At 38.3% G+C, this 15136-nt stretch overlaps 1 protein-coding gene across 1 annotated transcript in view; it reads right to left on the bottom strand.

Moving 5' to 3' along the window:
• The window catches only part of STRN (striatin), a 199794-nt gene that overhangs the window by 60355 nt on the left and 124303 nt on the right, over positions 1–15136 (bottom strand). Inside the window, exon 3 of the mRNA XM_007945074.1 lies at positions 9513–9586. Coding sequence (XP_007943265.1) covers positions 9513–9586 — 74 coding nt within the window. The remainder of the gene's footprint in view (positions 1–9512; positions 9587–15136) is intronic.

Here is a 15136-nt window from a genome sequence, read left to right as displayed (position 1 = left end):
ATTACTACCTGGTATCTAATATTAAAGAGGAGGAACTGAAATATCAAAGATAAATGAATTCTAACATAATCTGGGGTGATAAGTGTCCTGAAGCAGAAATGTAAATGTTTGCAAGTGGAAGAAACTAAAAAAATAGTAAGAGGAAAACTTAATTTTTTGTGAGAAATCTTTCATCAGAAAACACCTGGATTATCAGTTTTAGAATAATATACTAAATGGATAAAAAGGACCAAACCTGGAAAAATTCCTACTTCTTTAAGGTTTATGAAATTCAGTTATATCCTTTCTCTCTCTCTCTCTCTCTCTCTCTCTCTCTCTCCCCCAGTCACTGCTTCTATCACTGTCATCTACAGATCACTTGATAACTCTCCAAAGCTGGCACACATGCTTCCTCTACAACCAAACTTGTACATCATGAGTGAAATCAGTACACATGTGGTGATCCAGTTTAGCGTCTCCACAACCACCACTCGTTTTCACTGTCATACCCTAGATCTTTGCATAAATGAAGAGCAGAAACTGACCGTGAGCATATCATCTGGGCTCAGTTATTCTCAATTCACTCTCTTTGATTTAGGTGGGAGCAGCTCTCCCGTGCATATGAGGCAATTGAAAATACCATGAGTTGTGTCAGGCACACCTTAGCCCTCAAGGAGACATGTTTGCTCTTCAGCACTTGAAAGAGGTCCTTTGTGGCCAATTTACCCAGTGCTATACGCCCTCTGATGTCATGACTGCTGCTTCCATTGACGCTGACTATAGAACCAAGCAATGTGAAGTCTTCAACAACTTCAATCTTTTCTTCATTTATCGTGATGCTGCTTATAGGTCCAGTTGTAAGGATTTTTATTCTCTTTATATTGAAATGTAATCTATACTGTAGGGGTTGGCAAACAATAACTTGCCTGCCACCTGTTCTTACAGATAAAGCTTATTAAAACAGTCATGCTCATTCATATTGTCTATGGCTGCTTTCATGCTACAACAGCAGAGCTGAATAGCAAAGGCAGTATGGCCTGCAAAGCCCAAATTGCTTACCATAAGACATTTTACAAAGTTTGCTTGAAACTCAATTCTTAATTTTTAACTAATCCACCACCAGCCTCTTTTTGTCTTCATTTCCTGCTCTCTCTAATTTTCGATCATGGTCTATCACTTCTGCTATTCTTTTGCCAAGGTCCTCAATTTTCTTGTTCCTTTATCTCTTGGTGAATCAACTACAGATTTCCCCTGCTACATGAAAGTATTCCTATGAAACCTTATGGCATCAATGCAAAGAAGTAATTAACATTCACTAATATGGGAAAATTTTAAACCATTTCTAAACCCAAAAAATAACCTATCAAATCATATCAAATACACATAAAATTTAAAATAACACTAACATATAGTGTTCACACAGTTCAAAGCTATGACAGGTTGATGCTGAGAGCAGTTCCCAAGGATGGAGTCGGCAGCATCAGTCTCACTGCTTGGGGTGCATGATGTCGTTGTTTTAGGCGCCACTGAGTCGTCTCTGACTCATAGCAACCCTATGCACAGCAGAATGAAACATCACCCGGTCCCATGCCAGCTCCACAATCCTTGCTATACTTTAGCCCATTGCCGTAGCCACTGTGTCAATCCATCCCATTGAGGGCCTTCCCCTCTTTTGTCAATCTTCCACCTTACTAAGCATGACATCCTGCTCCAGGGAATGGTCCCTTCTGATAACATGACCAAAGCAGGTGAAACGAAGTCTGGCCATTCTTGCTTCCAAGGAACATTCCAGCTGCACTTCCTCCAGGACACATCTGTTAGTTCTTTTAGCAGTCAAGAGTACTTTCAGCATTCTTCACCAGCACTACAACTCAAAAGTAACAACTCTTCTTCAGTCTTCCTTATTCATTGTCCAGCTCTCACATGCATATGAGGCAACTAAATATATCATGGCTTGTGTCAGGCGCACCTTAGTACTCAAGGAGGTATCTTTGTTCTTCACACTTGAAAGAGGTCCTTTGAAGCAGATTTGCTCAGTGCTATACATCTAGGAGCTCTGGCAGCGTCGTGCCTAAGGCACTACTAAACAGAAGGCTGGTGGTTCAAACCCACCAGCCACTCCTTGGAAGGAAGGTTGGGCAATCTACTTCCGTAGTGATACCACCTCGGAAACCTAAGGAGGGGTTGCTATGAGTTAGATCCGACTCGACGGCAGTGTGTTTGGTTTTGGTTTTTTGGTATACGTCGTCTGATATCCTGACTGCTGTTTCCATTGGCACCGACTTGTAGAACCAAGCAATGTGAAATCTTTGACAACTTCAATATTTTCTCTATTTATCTTGATGCTGCTTATAGGTCCAGTTGTGAGGATTTTTGTTTTCTTCATATTGAAATGTAATCCGTACTGCAGACTGTATTCTTCAATCTTCATCAGTAAGTACTTCATATCATCCTCACTTTCAGAAAGCAAAGTTGTGTTGTCAGTGTATCGCAAGTTGTTAATGATTCTTCCTCCAATCCTGATGCCACATTCTTCTTCATATAGTCCAGCTTCTTGGATTATTTGCTCAGCATACAGATTGAGTAAGTATGGTGAAAGGATACAACCCTGATGGACCCCCTTCTTGATTTTAAACCATGCAGTGTCCCTTTTTCTGTTTGAACAACAGTCTCCTGGTCTATGTACAGGTTCCTCATGAGTACAATTAAGTGTTCTGGAATTCCCATTCTTCTCATGTTATCCACAATTTGTTATGGTCCACACAAGAAAATGCTTTTGCATAGTCAATAAAACACAAGTAAACATCTTTCTGGTATTCTTTGCTTTCAGCCAAGATCCATCTGACATCAGCAATGATATCCCTCACTCCATGTCCTCTTCTGAATCCAGCTTGCATTTCTGGAAGTTCTCTACCAATATACTGCTACAACCATTTTTGAATTATCTTCAGTAAGATTTTACTTGCATGCAATATTAATGATATTGTTTGATAATTTCCACATTCAGTGGGATCACCTTTCTTTGTAATGGATACAAATATGGACAGTTTCCGGTCAGTTGGCTGGGTAGTATCTTCCAAATCTCTTCGCATAGCCAAGTGAGCGCCTCCAGTGGGGCATCCGTTTGTTGTACCATCTCCATGGGTAGTTCGTCAATTCCTGAAACCTTGTTTTTCACCAATTCCATTAGTGCAGCTTTGACTTCTCCCTTCAATACCACTGGTTCTTGAACATATGCCCCTCCTGAAATGGATGAACATCGACCAGTTCTTTTTGGTACAGTGACTCTGTGTATTACTTCCATCTTCTTTTGATGCTTCCTGCATCATTCAATATTTGGCCTATAGAATCTTTCAATATTGCAATTCAAGACTTAAATTTTTTCCTCAGTTCTTTCAGCTTCAGAAATTCCAAGTGTGTTCTTCCCCTTTGGTTTTCTAACTCCAGGTCTTTGCACATTTCATTATAGCAATTGGCTTTGTCTGCTCAAGGTGCTCTTTGAAATCTTCTGTTCAGTTCTTTTATCCTGTCACTTCTTCCATTTGCTTCAGCTACTCTACATTCAAGAGCAAGTTTCAGAGTCTCTTCTGACATCCATTTTGGTCTTTCCTTCCTTTCTTGTCTTTTTAATGACCTCTTGCTTTTTTCATGGATGATGTTCTTGGTGTCATCCCACAATTCTTCTGGTTTTCAATCACTGGTGTTCAATGCATTAAATCTATTCTTTAGATGGTCTCTAAATTCAAGAGAGATATAATCAAGGTCACGTTTTGGCTTCTGTGGACTTGTTTTGTCTTCAACTTCAACTTGAACATGCATATGAGCAGTTGATGGTCTGTTCCACAATCAGCTCCTGGCCTCGTTTTGGGTAAAGATATTGAGCTTTCCCATTGGCTCCTGCCACAAATGTAGTCAATCTGATTCCTGTGGACTCTATCTGGCAAAGTCCATGTACATAGCTGCTGTTTGTGTTGTTGAAAAAAGGTATTTGTAATGAATAAGTTGTTGTTCTTGCAAACTTCTATCATGCGATCTCCAGGGTCTTTTCTATCACCCAGACCATATCTTCCAACTATCAGTGATGCGTCATTTCCAACTTTTGCATTCCCGTCACCAGTAATAATTAACACATCTTGATTGCATGTTTGGTCAATTTCAGACTGCAGAAGTTGATAAAAATCTTCATTTTCCTCATCTTTGGTTTTGGTGGTTGGTGCATAAATTTGAATAACAGTATTAACTGGTCTTCCTTGTAGACATATGGATATTATCCTATCACTAAACTTCAGGACAGATCTTGAAATATCCTTTGCAATGATGAATGACACACCATTCCTCTTCAAACTGTCATTCCTGGCATAGTATATCATATAGTTGTCTGATTCAAAATAACCAAAACTGGTCCATTTCAGTTCAATAACGCCTAGGATATCAATCTTGATGCATTCCATTTCATTTCTGACAACTTTCAATTTTCCTAGAGTCATACTTCATACACTCCATGTTCTGATTATTAATGGATATCTGTAGCTGTCTCTCCTTGAGTTGTGCCACATCAGCAAATGAGGACCCGAAAGCTTTACTTTATCCATATTATTAAGGTTGGTTCTACTCTGATGTGGCAACCCTTTCCCAGTCATATTTTGAGTGCCTTCTGACCTAGAAGGCTCATCTTCCTGCACTGTATCAGACAATGTTTCCAGGCTATTCATAAAGTTGCCCAGTAAGGCATCAGACGGTGTTTTTCTGCTATTCATAGAGTTTTCCCTGGCCAATTCTTTGAGAAGTAGATGGCCTCTTCCTTCTTCCTAGTCTGTCTCATCTGTAAGCTGCATCGAAACCTGTGCACCAGGTGCAACCCTGCTGGCATTTTAGACACCAGTGGCACAGCCTCAAGCTTCACAGCAACATATAAGCCACCACAGTATGAAAAAGTGACAGACAAATTCGTCTCCCTTAGCTGTTCAAAACCTCTCCACTTTCCCCTTACCTGGATCCTACCTGGATTCTGGCACTTCTGTCATCCCCAGAGTGCCTTCCCTTTCCTGCCTCTGGGGTGGGGCCTGTCTCCCTACCCCTACCTGGATCCTGGCACTTTTTTGGTTGGTAACCTGGAGACTGCCTGTAATATCTGTAGCCACTGTGTGCCTCTATACTGTTTTCATGTTTCCAGGTCTGCTGTCAAAGAGCATCTCCCAGAGACTCTCCTAATAGTCTCTCTCCATCCAGAACATAGTTGCAAGGGATCCACAGTGATGGAGAGAGAAGCCTTTAAGATTTGAAATGTATATGGTGACCTGGTTCTTGGCTGATTTGCTATACCACATAGAGCTGGTTCACAGTCCCTGTCAGCCTTCTGACATCTTGACGGTGGCAGAAACAGACTGTCTCCTGGAAATGTGTAAGACAGGAAGTCTGAAGCAGCTTGGGGTGCTGCTTTCTCTTTAACAACTCACTGCAAAGCAAATGCTGAATGCTAGTTTTGTTTTTCACCTTTTCTCATAAAAGTGAATATCATCTTCTTGTTTCTTTTGGTTAGTGAAAACAAGTACTAACAGAGGTCTTTTGGAAAAATGAAGTAGTGTAAAGCTAATTCAAAAAGCAAGCATACCTCTATTTAAATACATTCTCTTTACCAAGACTAACGAATGTACAAATCAGTGCCTCTACATAAACTCAAAATATTGAAGTTGTCAAGGTTTTCACTTTAGTTGGATCCACAATCAATACTCATGGAGGTAGTAGCCAAGAACTCAAATGAGGTATTACACTGGGAAAATATGCTGTAAAAGACTTCTTTGAAGTGTTTAAAAAAAAAAAAAAGATGTCACTTTCAGGACAAAGGTGCATCCTTAGTATGGTATTTTTAATAGCCTCATATGCAAGTGAAAGTTGGACAATGAATAAGGAAGACCAAAAAAGAACTGATGTCTTTGAATTACGATACTAGTGAAAAATACTACAAATACCATGGACTACCAGAAGAATGAACAAACTTATCTTGGAAGAAGTACAACCAGAATGCCCCTTAAAAGTAAAATGGCAAAACTACATTTCAAGTACTTTGGACATGTTATCAGGAGAAGGACATCATACTTGGTAAAGCAGAGCATCTGCAAAAAAGAAGATGATCCTCAGTGAAACGGAATGACACAGTGGCTACAATAAATAATAGGTTCAACATAGCAGCAATTTTAAGGATGGTGCAGTGTTTTGTTCTATTATATAGAACCGCTATGAGTCAGAACTGACTCGATGGCATCTAACAACGTACAAACACATGATCATGGATACTTAGCTTTTCCTAATCCTTCTATTCCTGAGTCACTTTGTCTTCATTAGTAGTTCTGGTGGTGTACTTCCCAAGGCATTTGACTACTAACCAGAAGGCTGGCAATTCAAACCTACCAGCGACTCCTTGGAAGGAAGATGGGGCAATCTACTTCCATAGTGATATCACCTCTGAAACCCATGGAGGGGTTGCTATGAGTCAGATCCAACTCCATGGCAGTGAGTTTTGTTTTTTTTCTGTCCTCATGATCACTATCATTATGTCAAATCATCTCTACTTTTGACAATGTCCACCCTCTTTCATTGGCTACTCCTTTAAGAAACATATACCACACACATGATTTATGTATACACCCATGTGACTTCCTTGACCCCATGTGTCACCCTCTAATACTACTCCTTCACAACCCAGCTTCTTGAGAGTTGTCTATACTCAGTCTTCATTTCCCACTCATGTCTTTGTATCTGCACTCATTTTTCTACCAAAACTGCTTGCAATAAAGTTCACCGTGACCTGTGTGTCACTAAATCCTAGAGGTACTTTTTGGTCATCTGGGCATTTATCAGTAGTGGTGTAGTCCTTCCTTGTGAAAAGCCTCTCTTTCCTTCGTTTTCACTATCCTGGTTTCCTCCTATCACCAAGATAATCCTTACCAGTTTCCTTTTCAGGTATCTCTTCTTTACCAGTCTTTTAAAAGCTGCCGTTCTTCAGGAATCCATTGTAGTTTTCCCTCTCATTCTACATAAGATCCCTGGGTGATCTCCTCCATTCCAATGGCTTTGAATGTCATCAGTGGTAGATGCCAATGCCTCTCAAATCTACATATCTAACCGACACCTCTGGCCAGAGCTCCAGATGCAAACACCCAAATGTCTACGCATCATCTTCACTTGCATGTCTAACTTAAGTCCAAAAGTAAACCCACCATCTTCCAAATCTACTTCAGTCTAGTCTAAGCTAAGATGTAGGAGTCATCTTTGACTTTGTCTTTCTTTTCATTCCTTACATCTAACCAAGGGACCTCTGGTAGCGTAGTGCCTAAGGCATTTGACTGCTAACCAGAAGTCTGGCAGTTCAAACCCACCAGCCACTCCTCGGAAGGAAGGCTGGGCAATCTAGTTCCCTAGTGATACTGCCTCGGAAACCCAAGGAGGGGTTGCTATGAGTTGGGTCCAACTCGACGGCACGTAACAACAACCACCAAGGACTAGTTCATATAGATTTGACTTCCTAAATATTTCCTGGATACATTCACTTTTCTTTGACTTCATGGTTAGAATCTGTCAAAGCACTCTCCCTCATTTACTTAGGTAACCATAATAGTCCTTTAACCAATCTACTTCCAATTTTTTCTTCTCTAATTCATCTTCCACACTGTAGTGAATGGGGCCTAAGAGCAAATCTGATCACAAAAGCCCTAATTAAGAACATTTAAGAGTAGTTTATGGGGCAGTGAGTCTAAATCCATGGTGGTGAAATAACAGGTGGAGAGATAGTGAGAATGGTGACACAACATGAAGAATGTAACCAAAGTCACTGAACCGTACATGTAGAAATTACTGAATGTGTATGATTTGCAAGGTGTATTTTTATCAAACATAAAATATTTTTTTTAAAAAAGAACATTGAAATGCCTATTCATCACTTTTAGTTTATGATAAAGCTTGAAATCCTTAACACATTTCACAAGACCTCTACCATCTACACCACCTCCTTCCCCCTCAACCCAACACTCTACCTTCATCTAACAAATACTCCCTCCTTCCTTTCCACTACTATCAAGTTATGCAGTTTCTCTAATGTACCATACTCAACCAAATGATCTGCCCATAATATTTCACTTTCCATTCAATAAATAGTCAGTCCATTTGTCTTGGCTAATTTCTACTTGTCCTTCAGATGTCTACTGAAACATCACTTCTTCCAAGAAGTCTTCCTTGACCACTTAAACTAGATTAGGTTCCCCTACTATTTGTGCTCCATAACACTTGTGATTTATTTCCCCACTGTATACATCATACTTTACTGTAATTACTTCTTCAGTTGTTTATCTCCCCTATGAAAATCCATAGGAGCTCTGGTAGCATAGTGGCTAAGACCCAAGGAGGGGTCGCTATGAGTCAGGGCTGACTCGATGGCACATAACAACAACAACAACAACAATCTTAAATTGGGAGCTCTGGTGGCCTAGTGCCTAAGGCACTTGACTGCTAATGAGAAAGCTGGTGATTCAAACCCTTCAAACCCACTAGCCACTCCTCAGAAGGAAGGTTGGGTAATCTACTTATGTAGAGATAGTGCCTTAAAAACCCGAGGAGGGGTTGCTATGAGTCAAATCGACTCTACAGCAGTGAGTTTGGTTTTTGTTTTTTAATCTTAAATTATCCATTCAAATAAGGCAGAGGAATAGTGTTAAATAAGTCAGCTTATTAGGAATATCTAACACTCATACCTACTAATAAGTGAGTTGTACCTATACTCTTTAATATCTGATTGTGTACAAGTACTATTTGCATACTGTTTGGTAGGGTGAAGAGGAAGGTAGGAGAAGGAAAATAAACTGACATAAAAAAAAGCAAAAAATGTTTCAGCTGTGAAACATGTTCTGGTAAAGGAAAACCCGAATGGAAACAATGAGAATGTTCACATATTGTGAAAAATGCAACCAATGTCACTGAATCACTTGTGTACAAATTGTTAAATGGGAACCTAAACAGCTGTATAAACCTTCACCAAAAACCTAATATTATTAAATATAAAAGCAACAACCCTGTCGTAGTTACAGAACCCCAGGTGTTAAAGTCCAGTAGTTTTACACCTAAAATCAAGGAATTAGGTTTCAGGGATTAGGAATTTAAAAGGAACTCTCATTTCCATAGTTTCTATTCTTCCTCTCAGGACTTCAAAGGTGTGATGTGCTTTGCACTGCATATCTCTAAGTTCCCATTAATGCTGCTGAGTCCCAGTTAAGGCACAGTAATTTTAGTACATGCTACCCCATGAATTCTGACCCATCCACTAAGTGTAGAACATAAACAGAAAATAAGGAACTAAAAGAAAGGGGAATAGGGAAAAGGAAAGGAGACGGTGAAAATGACACAAAAGGACGCTAAAAAGATAATTAGGTCAGAAAAAAAAAGCATGCAAATAATTAGAAATTAACTTATAGTTATAAATGTTATTACAAAATTCCAGATATTAACTCCTTTTATCACTTAAACTTCCTTTAAAATTAGCTTACCAGAATCATAGCTTGGAGGCTTCATATCTCCCTGATTCAATTCTGTCCCATATTTCAACTTGTGGTATTTGGCTCTAACAAAGAAATGAGAAAATACAATCCATCTTAAAACATATTTAAATGAACTGTAACGTATGTAATTGGGATAGTCATCAATAGGCAGCAGTCCTGGCTAAATACTCCTAGAACTTTCAAAGGTTCCAAGTCACCTACAGTGTCATATAAATATTTTTGTTACTTCTGGTTACACTATCAAGTATCATTGTAACAAATACAGGAATAACACTGGACCTCTTAAGTCTTCCTTCTAATTAGAGACACACCACATAATATTCTAGTTATTGCCAGTATTCAAATTTCCTTGAAGATTGTCAAAATAGAACTTTACTATCAGAAATAGTAAAAAAGGTTTGGATTGTGAAATAAACTTGCGTTAAGACTATTCCTTCTCAAAACAGAGCTTTTTTAAAACCTCACTGCCATCAAGTCGATTCTGACTCATAGCGATACCCACTTGGTTTCCAAGGCTCTAAATCTTTACAGAAGTAGATCGCCCCATCCTCCTTCCACAGAGCAGATGGTAGGTTTGAACCACGGACGTTCTGGTTAGCTGCCAAGGGCCTTATCCACTATACCACCAGAATTTCCCTTTTTTTTTTTTTTCCAAAGTCATCTATAAGATTATGTACCTTGTCAGGTCATAATGATCCAACAAGTAGGCATACTAGTGAATAATCCAAAGAGGTACAAAATAAAACAACCCAAATCATCAATGTTGAGTAAGAATTTTTTTTTTTAACTACTCAAGGTATCTTTTGTCTTTTACTCAAAAAGAACTGTGAAAAGGAACACTGTCTACCTTCTTTTAAAAGCTCACAGAATGTTATTGTTTCTATATAACTTGATTCAAGTTATCTCAGATTCACCCATATGGAACCAGAAAAATAATTCAGAATATATTGAAATTGAAAAGGTTAACTAAATATGGCCATACTTCTTTATTGTATTTATATATTTTGATTTGTTTGCTTCCCCGATAACATTTAAGGCCATTTATAATAAATATCAGGAGCTCTGGTGGTGCAGTGGATTGCTAATTTTAAGATTGGCAGTTTGATTCCACCAGTTGCTTCCCAGGAGAAGATTTACAGCCTTGGAAACCCTATGGGACAGTTCCACTTTGTCCTAAATGGTCGCTATCAGTCAGAATCAACCCAATAGCCTCAGGTAAGGTAAGTACAATAAAACATTCAAGGTGATAAGACTTGGATAGTAATAAGAAGAACAATAACAATTTTAATAATCAAAGTAATAAAGAAGGAAGAGAAACTTAACCAAGTTTAAAGTTACTTTTTTCTTCTTAAAAAAAATAATTGAATGTTTACCATAAAGTTTTTATAATTTAAGAGAAGAAATAAGAACTATTTGCTCAAATACGTAAAGTCCTGGACTTCTTCATGATATTCCATCTAAAAATAGCTAATAAACATTTTGCTGCTGCAACTGTAAAATGAAAGAAATTTAAGAAAATCTACGGAAATTATAGGTAGTTAATGTCCTATTTTTTTTAAGGAACGTAGTAGGGATATGAGTGATCTTATATAATAAGTCTTTCTACCTTTTGTGTGGAGCTCGGTAGCGCAGTGCCTAAGGCACTTGACTGCTAACCATAAGGCTGGTGGTTCAAACCCACCAGCAACTCCTCGGAAGAAAGGTTAGGCAATCTACTTGTGTAGTGATACTGCCTTGGAAACCCAAGGAGGGGTTGCTGTGAGTCAGGTCCGACTCAACCGCACATAACAACAACAACAACAACTTTTGTGTATGTCTGAAATATTTTCTAACAAAAAAAAATATTGTATAATGTACCAATTAAAAAGGGAAATGAATGGTTATGTGCTACTATGGAATAATCTCTAAGTTTAAGCGAAAAGTCAAGATACAAAGTCCTATTTACAATATTTCTCCCTATGTGTTTTTATAAAAGGGATCGATATAACCTATATACATGGAGTGAAATATTATGCAGTCATAAAGAGAAATCAAGGTCTGCATGCTACAACATGGATGAACTTTGACCATTATGCTGAGCAAAGTAAGTTAGTACCAAAAGGGCAAATACTACATGATCTCACTTATATGAAATATATATAAACCAAGATTATTAATGGTGACCAAGGGTGAGGAAAGGAGGATTTTTTCTTTGTCTATTTGGAAGGTATTGAGTTTATATTAAATATGGTGAGATATTTTGGAAAAGGATAGTGGTAATGGTAGCACAAATGTAATCAATCTCATTGAATTGTAAATGTGGAAGTTGTACTGGTAAATGTTTTGGTGTGTATATTTTCACCACAAAAAAAAAAAAAAAAAAAAAAAAGGATCTATATAAATACATACGCAGGGACTCCATTCAGCTTTCTGTACTATGTACATGCTGACAGTTTCCTTCATCCAAGATGATGTCTTCATCCTGTCGGAGCCTTAAAAACTGTCTCTGTTAAAGATGCTTGAACCTGGGGTCTCGTTTCCCTTTTTCAAACGGCGTAGTCAATGGCAGGATCCAAAGCCATCTTTTCCCTATGGGACCACGGAGGTTGAGGACTGGCACAGGTGCCAAAGGAGTCTCTTGCACCCACCACTCCACAAACCCCAGGGACTCTGTGAGGTAAGTGCTCTTGGATTTTGAGCTCGGTATGTGGTGTGGCTGAGACCTTATTAGGTCTTACTGTGGGTGGATTTTTCTTTTCCGTATGAGAACTCTTAATGCTTTCTTTCCATTTGTTTGCATATGTTTGAAAACTGTGTTTTAGCACCTCTAGAAACACTTGGTTTTCTCTGCAGATTTCAATTTCAAGATAAATTATACATGCTGTACTCTGGCCTAATAAGTTTGCCTTCACCATTTTACTTTTTCTTTTCTCTCTCTTGGAAACATCTTATTTTGCCTCCATTGGTGGCAGTAGTGTGGAGTTTTGATTTAGTCTTTTGCAAGAGGTTATTTGTCTCTGCTGGTGGCAGCAGTACAAGATTGTGACTATAAGTTTCTGTTTGTTCTGTTTGCAAAGGATGTTAGGTCTAGAATTCTGGTTTTGATAACCTAGGTTTTGTGTACAATGGTAAGGGTTGCTAACCAAATACAATATTTCACTGTTGCCAAATGTTACCATTTGTTAATTTTTGTGTTTGCACTATTTCCTGCAAGAAATTCCCATGGGGGGGGGGGTGTTGGGCAACTCCCAGCCTGTTTTGTAAAAACTTTGAAACAGGTGTTGTTGCTTGATAAGATGGAGAATACCATGCCTCAAGGTCAAACTGGACCTCTCTCAAGTACCCCAGTGGCTTACATACGTAAGCATTAGGGGGATCCTTCATTGTTTTAGACATTAGACACTGGCATACAATCATAAAGGAATTCTTTACAAAGGCAGTGGTCACTTTCAGGACAAGGACTATAGCACTAGATCCGAGAGAGATCTCTGGTAATTTTAAGATCGGTTGGCCTAAACTGAAGCAGCTTGAAATTATGTAGTTACTTTTGTGTGTGTGTGTGTGTGTGTATAAAACCCTGTAAGTCTACTGTTTAAACTAATTTTAGAGACCCAATGAGTGTGTGAGTTTCATGCAAGATGGTGTCTATCTGGACAAGATCTGGGGTGGGTCACCTAGAAAAAAGGATTCTAATCTTAAGAGCACTCAATCTGGCTTTCCTTTATCTTCCTTTGTGCCCCACCATGAGGTTGCTCTAAGCCTCAACTCCAAATAAAACAGCTTCTTGCAGCTGTCTTATGAATTATGCTTTCAGTAGCTACTCTAAGGAACTTTGTTATAAATTGGTTCATTTGAAAAGCACACTGAAAAAATTGTTTAGTTGAATTGGTATAACAAGGCCTTAAAAGAAACAAATTATTCTAAGAAAATCTTATAAAGCATGCAAAAGACATAATCATGAATACACACACACACATTCACCTCTGGATGGTAATCTTAAATTAGATAATATTTCTTCAGTATTATCAAGGAACTTGCTAAGATTTGGTCCAATGATAAATACTTACATGAATTAGTCCTAATATTACAAGGAATTAATGTAACAAATTCATTTTGATAGAAGTTAGAGTTTATGACAACCCTGAAGGTAAATCTAAGTAACTTAAATTGCATATTATAGAATGTCTTTTATTTGAGGAAAACAAGTAATGTCTTCACGTGAAACAAGTAGTTAAATTAGTTATCTTTTGTCTTTAACATATAAATGGACTATTCAAGTAAGATCAGGCTTCTTTGGCCAGTCTCTGAGGTCATGTACCTCTTAGGGAAGCTTTTGAAAGATCCCTCACAAATTAAGTGTTCTCCTAGCATAGTGCCTAAGGCATTTGACTGCTAACCAGAAGGCTGGCGGGTTTAAACACACCAGATGCTCTGTGGAAGGAAGATGGGGCAATCTACTTTAATAACGATTTACTGCCTTGGAAACCCAACAGGGGTCACTATGAGTTGGAATCAACTCAAATGGCAGTGAGTTTTTGTTTTATTTCAGACAAAAGGGAATACGGAAAAATGCTGTCTTTATTACTGTGGTTTGTTGTTATTTGCCTCTAAGTCGGCCCGACTCATAGCAACCCCTCCTCCTTGGGTTTCCGAGGCGGTATCACTACAGAAGTAGAGTGCCCAACCTTCCTTCCAAGGAGTGGCTGGTAGGTTTGAACCACCAGCCTTCTGGTTAGCAGTCAAATGCCTTAGGCCCTATGCCACCAGAGCTCCCCTTTAATGATAAAGAGCATATAAAACACCAAATTGGGTTTCTTGCAATAAGTAAAAGTAACACAATTTTCTTTGGTTACTGGTTTGAAGAATTCATTCATTCTTTTTGTAATGTGGCCTCCAATGCAAGGAGTGATACTGAGTCAAACCAAGCCACGTGGTTTTGAAAAACAAGGTTTTTATCATGAGGATTTTTAGTTAAATAAGTTAGGTATTTGTTTCTCATTAGCCTACAATAAACTCTGACAAACTGCATGAAAAGCCACAAGAGATTTTTACAAAAATTGTCCTATAAAGTTTTATTTAATAGCTTATGGATTACCTAAGCATGTTGTTAACTCAAGAGAAGTGGCCGATTCTCTTTTGGATTGAAAATTTATATTAGTGTTTCCCCTTGTGTTTTTGACTAATATTAAACAACAAATGCATGATACTATGTCATAATTTTAATGTTAATTGCAACCTTTTCTTTTGAAAGCAGCATTAAAGAAGCCAGTGGGTTTAACTGGGAGTTACTCCACTTACCTATAGAACTTAATTAGTTTAGAGACTCAATAGCCTTACTATATAATATTATGTCTTAAAATAATTATCTGTTATCTTTAAAGCTCTTTGAAAATAAGGTTAATCATTTGTTTGGAAATACTCTCATCTAAGTTTCCTTTTAATTTTAAAATAACTTATTTGACTTTACATTGGTTCTATAATTCATTTCCAATCAGGTTGCTCACTTCTACATAAATCTATTATGACCTAACCATGACTGTAGCAGGCCGGAAGAGCAGGAGAAAGGGGTAAAACCCAGGAAGCCAAAGAGAAGAGCAATCAGCCAAAGGGATTAGGTGAGGAGGGGAAACTCC

This window comes from Orycteropus afer, unplaced genomic scaffold, assembly GCF_000298275.1.
Source record: "Orycteropus afer afer isolate SDZICR_OR568_19922 unplaced genomic scaffold, OryAfe1.0 scaffold00131, whole genome shotgun sequence".
Taxonomy (NCBI): Eukaryota; Metazoa; Chordata; class Mammalia; order Tubulidentata; family Orycteropodidae; genus Orycteropus; species Orycteropus afer.
Note: the sequence above shows the minus strand (reverse complement) of the source record. Positions and strands in the feature narration are given on the sequence as shown.